Below are 14169 nucleotides of genomic sequence, written 5' to 3' on the forward strand. Positions count from 1 at the left end.
GAATCAGATAATCCTGCTGTTGTTATTCAGCATGCAGATCACACAGGACAGCACAGTTTCATTTTGAGAGTTCATAAAAACATAGCCTGTCTGTGTGTAAATGCACAAATACTTTCCAGTTACTGCTTTTTTCTCTTTTTTTCCATATCAGAGTTTAAAAAGTGAGATCTCAGTAAGTGGGAGGTAGGGCATGAGACTCTGGTATCTATCACGAGGCCCACCTTTTTCTGGATAGAGTGTCTAAAATACTCTTACCAATTCTGTATTTAGACTTGTTAAGATAATTTGGTATGCTATAAAACAAAAATGCTCCTGCTACTACCAAATGATGACTATCTGGCAAACTCAAGTTTGTGTTTTGTGTGTGTTTTTTTTTCACAGGCATTAGAAAGTGAGTTTGTCTCCTGCCAGCTTCACCAGTGGATTGATCTGATTTTTGGCTACAAACAGCAAGGGCCAGAGGCTGTTAGGTCCCTGAATGTATTCTACTATTTGACTTATGAAGGAGCTGTTAATTTAAGTTCAATAACGGATTCTGTACTGAGAGAGGTAAGTTTGTACTTTATAAATACAGAAAAGGCTTCATTTACCACTGCAGTGTTGAAACTGTAAAGACTCCACATTGTTCAAGGCTTCTGGTGAATGTTCAATTTCTTTGTGTTTTCTTGTGGTTTGGCCACAGGCCAGTCAAATGCAAGGTGCCTGAACCAGTTGTCACAGCATGCAGAATTAATAGAACAAGGATGCAAGTTGTTCTTAAACTTTGTGCACCTGGATTTCAGCCCAAGCTGGACGCCAATATAAAAATAAAAGTTCAAGGATTGCTTCAGTTGCTGAGTTCAGTCATTTTGTTCCCTGATACTGGATCTTAGTGGCAGTGAACAACCTTGATTTGGCTTGTGCTTCTGAATTTACTTCTGCACTTTTTAACAGTAAAGTGCAGTCTTGCATATGTAGCAAACATCAGACTTTTGTAGCCTCAGATACTTTATTAGGTTTGCTATCAAATTAAAATAACCTGGCCTGTGTTTTTCAGATACAAAAGAAAATATTTCAGCATTGCAAAGATCAGTAGCTTTACTCAGACTCAGCATCATTCAGAAAATCTATTTGCCAAAGTATCTCACAGAATATTGTGTGTTTGAAAGTTCCTCCTCTACCACCTAAACCAGCTGTTTAAAAAACAGCAGGGTGGCATGATTACAATAGATTTTTGATTGATTTTATGTCCTCTCTTCAGACACTGTATTGGTACCAAGTGTAGCTGCAAGTATATTAATTATAGAATAAATGTAAGTGGTATCTTGTTATAAAATATTCAGAGTCCATGAAAACAAAGCAATATGAATCTTATCAACTGTTTTATTTAGAGGTGACACAGGGACTGTCTTAATACCAAAGTGATGGCTCAATGTTGTCATTACATGGCTTGCCATCAGTCTGCAAACTGCATCTTAGTCTATTTAAACCTAAAATACATGTGTTGCACATAAATACTGTTAATCGAGCTAAGAAGAGGGATATTGGGACACGTGGCTTACAAGAAAAAATGTCATCTGGGTTTGGAAAAAGTGTTGACCCAAGAGTCATCTAGTAGTTGTTCACTATGACATGTTTTCAATTCACTGATAGTGAATTTGTTCACTCTACATTGGCATGGAATTATTCTTACCTTTTACGAGTATTTATTAGACTCTTGAAGTGATTGGTTAAAGTGTGAGCTGAAATGTAGGCTGGGCATTGTATGTAAATTATTCTAAATTTTGTTATTAAATGAACCATCATTGAACTTTATTTATTAAACTAAGAATTGAAGTAACACTGGTGAAAGTAGCAGTCTCCACACACAGTTTTTGTGTGATTTAAATTTTTCTTGAACAGTTCTTTTTTCACATTTATTGTGATCTGTTTTACTTGTGTTACAGCCTGAAAAAAATTAGGATCAGGGAAGTTACAAATGTTTGGAAGTGTGGATCAGTGGATCATCTCAGCAAGGCATTCACTTTGTTATCAAATATTTTGAATTTATCACTTTTTTTTTAATAGTACTTTGCTACAATGTTTCTTATTTTTGATTGTTCTGTGCTGCCTGAACTGACTAAAAAATGAAAACAGGAGAGGGAGAATTGTAGTGTTGTTGAGTTCACAATAGTGGGGTAGCTTAGCAGCAGCAGAATTTTGAAACATTACTGATGGTGTCAAAAATACACACTGATGAATGCAGACAGCAGAATGAATTGTGTCTTGTAGCACTTTTGTACTGAGTTGCTAGAAGGATTTGCCCGATGGAATATATTTATTCAGGATTTTTAAGTATGCCACTAAAACAGTGAAAGGTCTCCTGTTTAGTTAGGTATCCCTTGCCATTTACATGTGCTTTGTAGTGTGTATTTATTATTATGTAAATGTGAACATGTAATTTTAAATGGCACATATGATCAGCTCTGATGCAATTCTGATACTGCAGAAATTTAATGACTTATCACCAATAGTGGCTTACTGTGATTTTACTTGTGGTTAGAGATGAAAGTAATGAAAAATCTGTTTGTGTGTATTTCTATGTGCATAATCATTCTATATCTATGTGCTAAATGAATTTATCATGCACCTTTGACAGCCTCACCTTCTTCCTGCTTGCTAATCTGCCTCCCTGAGGACCTGTGCTAACGTTCTGTGTTACCAAGCAGCTTCAATCAGCATTTATTTTTCTCCTTCAGTCAGCCTACCAAAAAATATCTCCTCTTTTCTCCACCAAATTCCTAGTTAGAACTCAAATGAATTTCTGATGTGGACAATTTACAGTATTATTAGGCAGGCACAGCACCTCAGACTGAGTATCTTTTTATCAGGCAAGTATTAAACTGGATTTCTTGGTTTCAAAAATGATGATTTTAGCTTTTTCCTCTTGATACGATTCAGGTTTGGGTTTTTAAATCTTGACAATTGTAGCAGAAGAAGTATTTTTATTCACAAACCTAAACCAAAGAGAAGCTGCTGTATAATCTGAGAGCTGCAAGTTATTGAGGCTTTTAGGTATCATATGGAAATAATAGCAAGTGCTTAAACCTTGGCAATTTCCCCACATAGATAGTGCTGAGCCTGTACCACATCAGCAATGAGAGGCCTATGATGCATGTGTTTCTGAGGTATCTCCACAGATATATACATGGGTATTGGTGACCTAACTCATCAAAGAGGCCACACACAGAACAATGGTGGAAGGCACTGAGGAGTGGAGGGGTGTAGGTTAATGCAGAATTTCCTTAGGTCTCCTAAATGGCTCCGACTGGCACCTTTATTTTTATAGGCAGTCAGGTTATATATATTACAAGAAGGAAGTACTCGTCTAGGAAGGAAAACTACTTGATTAAAACCATATTCCACCTTTTTTTGTTTTCTAACTGAAAACGTAGAACTTTTACATCCTCTTATATTGCTGTGAACAATTTTTTCCTGCCATTCTTTCTGCCTATGGGAATAAAGGAAGTAAAGTATTTTGAAAGGATCTGACTGCCATAATAGAAAATTTTAAACTAAAATGCAAACCATGGGCCACATGCTACCTTTTGGCAGATAAACCCTGGGGAGTGCAAAGCTTGCATAATTCAAAGGCAAATCTCAGGGGGAGGGGAGTAGATCAAGAGAGAGGAGTTTGAGTCGCAGCCAGTGGGGGAAGGGAGCTGCAGCCAGGAGAAGCAAGGCAAGGGATCCAGTATCCCTGCTGGCATATTGGTGCACTGCTCATCCTGCAGAGACCATTCCTTCCTCCTCCTCTTCCCCTCCAAGCATTTTGGTAGTGCTGTCATTGACTCTGCTCCTTGTGTGTTTTGCTGAAGGAGGTGACAGCTGCAGAGGGAAGTTGCTGTTCAGTGGGCAAGCAGTAAATATCCTGGTGAAAAACACTGCATTTGCCAGCAGAGCTCTGCTGTGTCACTGCCTTCTGTTGACTTGCTCTCGAGCATCACTTTTTGATCTGTGGAACTCCCAATCACAAAATCTGCTGTGGAAGAGCTCTTTTTTTGCCTGGATGGAAGGGGCAAGGAGTCATTTAGCACAGACAAATGTCATCCAGCTGTTCTGGAGAGAATTCACAGCACCTTCTTATCACAAATTCTGCTCTCTTTTTGCCATAGCTGTCCAAGAATGGAGTGAAAAAAAAAAGTAGAATTAGATCTAAGTCACTCAGACAAGTGACTGATTAGGAGCTGAAGCACAATGCATACAAAATAATTTGTATCTAGGACTGATTGGTGGGTATTTCATCAGTGTTGGTCAGAAGAACAGAAATTCCTCTTGTTTCTGGCTTAGTGTAAGAAAGGACGACATGAATGTGGTCTGTCCTTAGTTACTACTTAAAAGTACATTTCTCCACTGATATCCCTATGTAGTTAGTGTAAACACTGGATAAAAGCAAAGAAAAGAAACAAAGTTAGTAGCAGGAAGATGAAATATTATTTGGAGAATGCATCCTTGATTTGTACAGGAAGTACAAATGGTATTTGTATGTCGGATTTTTACTTCCCTACCCTCCAGGAAGCACCCTGAATTTTATACCATGCTTATCAAAAAGCCACATTTGAAAAAAAAAAAACAAAACAAAACCATCTGATATGATCTTTGAAGTCAGCAGTTAAGGAAGACTAATAATTTTTAAATTAGCAAAAATATCTCTAAAAACACAAGAATAAGTCCCATTAAATAACATCGAGTGATTTGCTTTTAGCCTTAGATGGTTCTGTTGTTTTGTACTTCTTCCTCTGAAGAGAAGCTGCCTTTTTGTTACATGAAGGTGTCTGTTTAACATTAGGAAGCAAGCTTTCTCCATTTTTTGGCACATTTCTTTCTATTGGTGATATTTCATTTCCATATGAACTGAGGAGTTTCAAAAATATGAAGCATCAGCTTCGACATAGCATTTGACTTGGTATTTGAATGTGCCACTTCTGATTATATATATAAAAAAGATAATTCTTTTATTTTCAGTTTTAAGGCATATGGGATAAATTATTTAATGGATAATAGCTTTTAAATGTTATTTAAGATTAATATCTTTGGGTAAGTTTTATGCATCTTAGGTCTATCTCTTATGAGTCTTACTTTATTTTTAAATATTTACAGTTTTAAAGACTTCTGTGCCCAAAAGAAGTTACAAGAATGTTTAGTTTACATGACCCCAGTTTCATGACAGCAGTAGCAGATCTGATATCTTATCCCAGAGAAAGCATATTTGGCCTCTTCTTTAGGACTGGTCATGGTGGGAGTTAATAGCATATTTCAGCTCTCGCTTAGCTGGAGTGGAGAACCCTGACAACAGTGAATCTTTCAGAGAGTATAAACACTATTTGTATTTATAACATAGTTAACATTTACTAAATAGTTGGGAAAATGATCAGTCTGGATTTGGCAGGTTGGGCAACAGTCTTTGTTGTGGCTGTGATCAGTTTTAAAATGTAGGATTAAATGGTTATAAAATAACTGTCACAGAGCAGTAAATTTCCATGTGCTGTATTCGGTAAGTAACAAATTCACTCAGGCAACATTCAAAGTACTGTAGAAACCATCTTTGAATTGTCTCTGGCTGGAAGTGTGCTGCACAGATGGCATTTTTGGTGTTGTACAGCATGGGAATAGTGGGAAAAGCCAAATAAATGTTTGACATTGGTCTCATTTTAATTGCAAATCTGTATTAAAATACCCCTGTATGGAACTGGAATTAAGAAGGCTGTATTTAAAGGATTGTGCAGTGATTTAATGGCTAAGGAGTTGTGGACTTGGCAATGCATCCAAGCCCATGCCTTGGTCTATTCCTGGGGTGGTACCCATGGTAGGAGTGTGCAAGAGAGGCAGGGCCTCCTGTGAGGGCAGGTACCACTGCTCAATGAAATCAGCTTGCCTGGGCATCAGGCCTTTCCCGTGAAAGGATGCAGTATTTCCTTCTGGTGAAAGGAGCATTGAATAACAGGAGCACCACTCCTGCCACCCGTTTGTATCAGTTACCTATTAGTTCTCACATCTCTGCTCACACTGTGACCTGCTTGTGGTGTTGGAGTAAACAAGCAAAATGAGTATGAGCAAGTGCTTACTGCAGTTATCTGGGAGGTGTGGAACTCCTTTGATTCCATTCAGCCTGGAGTTTGATGTGATGAATGGGGATTTATTGCCCTTTGTCTTAGCTTACATATTTAGTACAATGCTTACAAACAGACGTGAAAAATATTCAGCTGGGTTCTGATCCAGAAAAATATTTGACCTTGTTGTTCTCGTTTAGTCTTCGTTGCAGGGTAGATTATAATTTTACCTGCTGATTCTGCTTCTCTATCCAGCAGAAAAAGAAGAGATATTTTAGAGTTAATTAAATTAGGACTGGGATGCTCCATGTATATAAGGATTTAAAAAACTGGCAGGAAGTAGTAAAGTTTTTTGGAAGGCGGTAACACATGTGAATTAGTTCTTCAGCTCTGTGTGCTTTTTCCACTCAGCCTTTGATTGAAATTCAAGGGATAGAAATTTTCAGCACAGTCAGTTCCCTCACCTCTTGCTTGACCTATCTTGAGGATCTATAAGAGCCAGAGAGGTCTTGAGACCCCCTGGGCTCCTTACGTTTTCATTTGTGCCTGGCTGGTCAGTCTTAGCTGACATGTTTGTTGGCTAGGGTTAAATAAGAAAGAGTAATAGAAAGGTAAATAAAGTATGGATAAAAGTGATATTCATAATGCTTCAAAAATAACTCCTTTTGATAGAAATTGTTTCTATTTTTAAACTACTTTTTCCTCTTCCATATGTGGAAAGGATGAGATATACTTGTATATAATAGCTATAGTTATACACCAAGTCATTTAGCCTTGAAAGAAACATGGAAGCGAACAGGAATTTTTTGTGTCATCAACATGCTTTGATTATTTGCAGCCTCTTTATGCTGTCAGAATGGTCTCTGTATTGACTTCCATAGTAATTGGGAAACTAAATATTTTTGTTTGGAATATTTTCATTCTGTGTCCTTGTGGCAGCCCAGGGTGTCTACCCAAGGCATCAGTGTTCCCACTGTGGCCGTAGAGGTGTGTGGTGTTTACTTACCCAAATTTGTTATTTTAATTATTAGTTATATTCATAAATAGCTGCTGCTTGAGTCAGAAAGCTTGTGGTCCTGCCAGAGGTGTTTTCCTCAAGCAGTTATCTAAAAGTCAAGCCTCAGTTAAATGCTACATTCTATTGAATAACAAGAAAAAATTCATTTGTTGCAGTAGAAAGCCCTGAGATAGCTTTGCACCCATAGTTTGGAAACAGCAAGTTTGGTCTTGCAGGTAGTAGTTATGAGGGATTTAATAAACGTATTTCATAGCTTAAGAAAAGAAGTTGTTTCTTTCTTTTTCACAATTGTTACAGATTCTGAAAGGTGATCAGAGAAGACAGTTTAAAGACCACTACATTTTGGATTTTGACATCTGTGTATTAACCTCCTTCAGATTGAAATGTTTTATTTTAATGAAGCTTTTTTATTTAATAAATAGAGATGACATCAATGTTTAGGAAATACTGTGGACCAATAACAGATTGGAATTGATTGCTTTTTTCCAGAGGAAAAAGTTTAATATAAGAAAATTTGGGATTGTTTAGCTATTTAGAGAAGCAAATGAATAATGCCAGAAATTGAAGTTTGAGGGTGTTGTGCATGGCAATGCCACTACTTTTTCTGTGATAATTATTGATTTGAAATGAAAGCACTGATTTGCTCTCTTGAATCTTTAGCTGCCACAGAAAAGAGAAGTGGGAAGCAGTTTTGGTTGCGGTGCTCAAATAAAACAGAAACTGTTGTATTTTAAAAAACTAATTCCAGAGCAGCTTAGGCTTTTGCTTGTATTGACTCCAGTTTTATTTGCAGGTCCTTAAATTGATCTTTACTCTCCTTTTAGACTCTTTTCCCATTTTATTTTGTCAGTCTCTTTGAAGTACTACCAGACCTGTTTTTGTAGTTCTAGTGCTTTTTATCTGCTTCTTTCCAGTAGCCAAAGATTTAGGTGTTTTGAATGAGCACATCAATGTTCCAGACAGAGATACTGTTTGAAATTATCCATGAACCCAGAGCCTCTGAACATTATTGAGTGACATTTGTTTCTGTTGGTTGTGTCTGGTCTGACTAACTGGTTTCTTTCAGATTGGCAGCTGGGATTACGCTGCAGTAGACGGACAGCTGCGTGAGCTGGAGATTGCAGCCAGGCCGGGCTCTGCCTCTGTTTAATATGCCTGGAATGTATATATGCAGACTGGGGCAACTTGCACGTCCCTGAGGGGCTTCTATTTGTATTCTCACAAACTGTGATTACTTCCTGTTTTATTGTAATGAGTGCCATGTAATTGTCACACTGATTTGTCTGGACAAAAAGATTTCATTTTTTCTTTTTTCTCACAGAAAAATCCTTAATGTAGTTTAAGAGCTGGTTTAGTGTTTTTGTTTGTAAAGATGTGGTGGATGGCATCCTATGCAATTCTCCTTTCTCCACTTTTCTGATGTGAACAGGATAATGTATTATTCATATATTGATTTCAAACAGCTTGAGGAAAAAAAAAGTAATCCTGCTTAGGGTAACCCCTTCCCATCCATATATCTGTAATATGGATTTTATAAACAACAAGTGGTTAGACCAGTAACCAATCTCCAGACAATTCTGGTATTTTCAGAAGTCAGGTATTTTCAGGCAGAAGGAGGTGAAACTGGGGGGTGATAAGAAGAAAAGAAATATCTTAGGCAGCAGATATATTTCTTACAAGGAAGGTAAAAAGAAGGAAGGAAAAAAATGCTGAATTTCTATTTGATGGCTTTCTGTAGTTTTACAGATTGATGTATCTGTAGTTTTTTTGTGTAATGAGGCCCATGGTTTTGTTACAGACTTGCTAACACACAGGCTAAGGTTGTGCACTTTTTGCTCCATCCCAAGTTGCTCGTGTGCCCTAATAAGGCCCCTCTCTGCAGGCTGCTGACAGTATTTCTGCCCACGCTTCGGCTCTGGAGCCATAACCCTGAGGTGCTGGGCTTGGAGCTGTACCTGCATTAGAGGGCAGCAACAGAAGCCTTCTGCATTCTGCTTGGTTAGCAGAGGGTACATCACAAACATTCTGCAGTCAGGTTTAATGACACCTAGAGAACAATAGGTAGCTCTTGGTCTTGTAGTGTCTTTTCCTTAGCCTTTCTTCTGCTCCATTCTCTTCCCTGCTATTTGTTAGATTTCAAAGTCAGCACACACAATTTTCTTAAATCAGTATATTAAGTGAATAGTGAAATGAGAAAACAAAATATGGAAGTGATTCAGAACAAAATGTTTGATTTGTGAAGTCAAAACAAGAGAAATAATTTTCTGGTTTGACGTGAAGAAACTAGACTGCTCGTTTTATTTTTAAAATAGCAAATGGGAGTGTGTGAATTTATAATACTAACATTTGAGTGCTGTATGTTTTCCTTGGGTCAAGTGTAGTGCAATATCCCCAGGGCAGGTGTACAGTCAGCCAGCATATACATTGCCTCTGTTAGAAAAGCATTTTGCCCATTTTTCACAATCTTGATCTAATGGGGATTGTTAGGAAACAAGGGAGATGGTGCTACAAAGAGCTTCTCTTTGCAATCTTGTGCCTCCTTTCAGCAATTTTATCTATTGTTATGAATTGTGCTTGCTCTCTGGCTAGTGTTATCTATATTCCTGTAGTCCTAGAGGAATTTAAATAAGAATATTCCTGTAGGGGTGTAAGTGGCTCTCTCTGATCAGAGGAGGTTTTCTGATCACTTGTTACCGGAGCTGGATTTTAATCATTGTCCGTGGGGAAAGGAGCTCCTTGGTTGGCCGCTGAGCCATTCAACTTCCCTGTCAAACAGTCTGTGTTCTCTGATGCTCTAAAGCAACATCTGGGTGGAAGGAAGGGGAAAGCAAGTAATCATAATTGCATATCACTCAAGCCAATAGAAATCACTGAGGAACATGTGTGTAAACCTTTTTGAATATTGAAAAGTGAGGTAGGAGTGGCAGAGAGCCAAAATAATTACTTTTGCAAGGGCTGTTATTTTCTGGACGTAAATACTGGGCAGAAAGATGGAGGATGAACCCAAAACGTTTTCTGTCCCTGACATGTGTGCTGAAAGAATACATATTACAATGTATGCTGTTATTTCACCTGGGGTTTCAAATGTTTGGCAACTAAATTGTAGAGATTTGGTAAGTAACTGGGAATACTTTGGTGCAGAACTGTAAAGGAGCTGAGAGCAGCCTCTTTGTAGCAAATGAGGAGGTTGTAGCTTGTTGTACCCTCAGACCAAGGCATGCATTTTAACATGGGTGTGCTGTGCCCCTGGACTCCTCAGTTTGGTGTTTGGTGTCTGAGGAGGCATGATGAAAGCAACTCTGAGCTAGTCCCTTTAAAGGTCTTTAAATCTGGAGTTAAATGGTGTATGTCTTGCCTTTTAACTGTTATGGGCCTTCATTTGAGAATTTGAGTTCAAAACTGGAGACCGTTTCATTCTTTCTCTGTGACACTCACTGCAGCTCCCCCTCCACCCGCCCTCCCTTATATTTAATTTTATAGTTCTTTCAGACATAAACATGAAAAAAAAGCAATTTTGACTTAGTTTCTGAGTGTTGCTGCAAAGAAAAGTAACAAACATCTGTTTTTACCTTAACTGCATCCATATGTTCAACCTCCCCATCACCCTCCTTCCCAAAAAATTTACAGCCGTATTTGATGGGTACTGCATATTGTTGAATTAACTTTCTTCACAGTTAGATGAGAGGGTAAGTTCAGAGACTGGAAATAGCCATACTAAACAGTGGCCAGGAACTACATTATAGCTAAGCCAAGTTTTCAAGTCCTTTACTTTCCTTCTTTCAATTTACTTCCCTATTCTCCTTTTCCCCTTCCCATACCCCAAGGGAAGAGATGACCTCGGAGGCTTTTTAGGAATGGGTAAAATCAGGTGAATGTTAACTTAGGAAATTTGCCTATGGCTTTCATTCTTCTAAATTAATTAACATTCAAAATACAGTGTTACATAAGTATGTGTTTGGGATGCATACCGTGTGAATTATTGTAAAGGGTTGCTTACTTTGTTTCATTTTATTGCTTCTTGTTGTAGCATCTGGAACAATTCTGGCCTTACTAAAATTTTGGGTTTGTAGATGATTAACAGGAAAAAGGCTGTTTTGCTTAGATATTTGAGAAACACTGAAATAAAATGTGGAATGACACTATGTTTTACTTTGTGGCACACATCTTGCTTTCAGTGATAAGAGTCTGTCAAGCTAAAAATGTCTTTCAAACAAAGGTTATGTATGTCTTACCAATTATATGGTGTCCTTAATAGATGTGAAACTGGTTGTGCAAATTTCCCAAATGTTTCTACCTACAGTCATGTGAATGGCTGTGTGCTCCAGAGGAATCCAGCAGTGTGAGAACACATGCCCTTCCTCTACTGCTGGAGGAGCTGTCTCTTAGTAATACTGGCTGATGCTGGTAATAATTATTTTCAAGAAAGCTCAGTTAGAGGCTGGGCTATAATTCACTAGAAAGGGAGGACTGATGGGCATTTTACTGTATTTTCTCAGGTGAATGGTAGGTAGGTTCTTTTCTTCAAAGGAGATACTAATTATATCTCTGAGAAAAAGATTCCCTGGTCCTACCTGATTTTCTTTGACAAGTTGAACAAAAGTCTGAGTGGCATCTGGTGGCTCTTTCTGCTGTTACATAAACTGAGAGATGGAGATTGATTCCAGCTCCACCATCACATTTCTGCTGACAGAGGGAGGTCATCTTGCATCCTTCTGTATGTGATGCTTCTGACTGAGACATCAGAATGTGGAGCTGACATCTGGATTGACTTTGAATATAATCTGGGAAAAGGAAGGAACCATTTGGGCTTGCTAGTATGCTCTCTTGGTCATTATTACAAAATATGGAAACTAAAAAGAAAAACCTATACTTTTTTTTTCATGGTAACCAGAAAGAATGCAGAAGATTTTTTTTCTGAAGTCTAGCCACTATGTCTAGACATATTTGTCCAGTTGTTGTTGCCTTTACTCAACAGTTCTTCAAATTTCTTTTGGATTTCTGAAGACACCAGTAAAGATGACAAACTCAAGGTAGATCATAAACAGTGTCTGTTAAGACTGAAAATGGAGAATTTGTGATCCTCTGAGGCAGGGTTTGGAAAAACCATTGTTCTACTGGTCAGCAGCTTCACCAGGTCTGACAGACACTATGTGAAAACAGTCCCTCTTGACTGGCGGGTTGAGTACCGTATTTTATACTTGTTCTACATCAGTTTGAGCTCTTTTAATGATAAATGTATTGAAATACTGTGCATCAATATGTGATATCTTCTGTTTCTTCTTATCATTTTCCCTCACTGTTGGCACCATGTAAGTGTATAGTTTCCAGAGGTAGTATTGGGCATTAAAAGACATACCAGATTTCAAGGTTGAGATAAAAATTCTGACTCTGTTTAAATGCTGAACATGAGCATTTGGGAACAAAAGTTTCTGTATTGATCATAAGTCAATAAACAAGGAAATTAATAAATCTAAAGCTCATTATTTCCTTGCTTTATCTTTTCTCAGTCCTAAAAGAAAGGCATGGGAGTTGTCTTTCAAGAATATTCTTTCCTGAATTCTTCTGGTTCTACCCTCAGTGCAGGGCAGAATTCCCATTTGCTGGTAAAAATATGCTGCTTAATCTGCAAGTAAGTTTGGGCACATCTTTTTAAAATCTGCATGTTTTGAAACAAACAGCATTTTATGGAGAGGGTAGGGCTGCTGACCAGTTCATTTGTTAATGCCTCATGTCTTAAGAGACCTCAAAGTTTTTGTGATTCCCTTGATATCTTGAGTCACAAACCCCCCGATTTGAATTTTAATGTGGTGTGTCTCATCAGCAGGAAGGAGACTCACGTGGTCTCACTGAGCTTTAGTATTCCATGAGTCTGATACTGCTGTTCCTCAAAAAGTGCTCACTGCATCACACTGTTTGTGTGTGTCAGATTTCAGCCAGCTTTTTGATAACTTTTTCACCAGTTCTTTGAAGATTATGGTCCTTCCCAGAGTGGGCAAATGTTAGAATCTGTTCACAGACTAATTTCGACTCCTGCTCTGGTGAGTTGAGATATTCAAAAGCCCTGCCAAATATAATAAGGTCAAGTGTTTTGGATAGCATGTTTACTATCAAGAGGATGATTATTTTAAGGTCTCAGGTGCATTCTAGTTTTGGCTTTGTTATTTTTTTAACAGGAGAATGTCCTACTAATGGTATTCATAATCATATAAGAATAGTTGTTTGTAAGAGTAAGGTCAGCGTTGGTGTTATTCCATTGTCTCAAAAATTTAAGTAGTGGCTAAAATAGACCAGGAAATGTAGGTGTAAGGAGCATTGAGGAAGATTGAACCATGAAAAAGAAGAACTGGGGGAAAATACCTGAGGCATCAGCCCATGTACTGCATGCTAGTCCACAGCAAAGGCAGGGTGATTAGTTAAGCTCGCAATGAAAGAGATATAAACTAAGGTGAATGATTTGAGATTTTCTGTACTATCAGCCTGTTTCTGTGCATGGTGCAGGGGACCAACATGACAAGAAGTAACTTGTTGAATTTTGGCTGCTTGATGTTATCTTTAAACTAGTGGGCCAAGAGGTGGCAGCATGGAAAATTAGCTGGACATGCCTAGGGCAAGAAGTATGAGTTCACAGGTTTCAGCATAATTATTTTAAAGAATTCACTAAACATAATATTTTCATGTGAAATGAAAATGAAGAAAGTACTAAAGCATGTTGCTGAAGATACAGATAAACTTTAAAAACCCCCTTGTGTTATGCCTTCATGTTCTCCTGTAGTTTTGCTGTTGGTAGTTTAATGCATCCTAACATTGTTTACTCTTGAATAAACCTGGAAGTAAGAATAAAAGCTTGGTATTGATTTCCTTCTAGTTACTGCTGTGAAATGAAGCAATGGAGTTTAGCGTACAACACTTAATACCTGCAGAAACTTTTTAAAAGTTAACTTTTGGGTTTGAGTTATGATGCAAACAGGATAAGCCAGTGTTAGAAAGGAAAAATGGAGCCAATAAAGAGGGTTTCTGATTATAATAGCTTGTTTCTGTTTAATATCATTGAGCAGGATGAGGTTTTGCAGAGTTTCTCATGGA

General features: G+C 37.9%; 1 protein-coding gene across 2 annotated transcripts in view; it reads left to right on the top strand.

The window, feature by feature from the left end:
* Positions 1-14169, top strand: part of LRBA (LPS responsive beige-like anchor protein) — a 368959-nt gene that overhangs the window by 312809 nt on the left and 41981 nt on the right. For both annotated transcript variants that reach the window (XM_036381985.2, XM_036381986.2), the window contains one exon: positions 382-549. In XM_036381985.2, the coding sequence (XP_036237878.1) occupies positions 382-549 (168 nt within the window). The remainder of the gene's footprint in view (positions 1-381; positions 550-14169) is intronic.

The sequence above is a fragment of the Molothrus ater genome, chromosome 4, assembly GCF_012460135.2.
Source record: "Molothrus ater isolate BHLD 08-10-18 breed brown headed cowbird chromosome 4, BPBGC_Mater_1.1, whole genome shotgun sequence".
NCBI classification, from domain to species: domain Eukaryota; kingdom Metazoa; phylum Chordata; class Aves; order Passeriformes; family Icteridae; genus Molothrus; species Molothrus ater.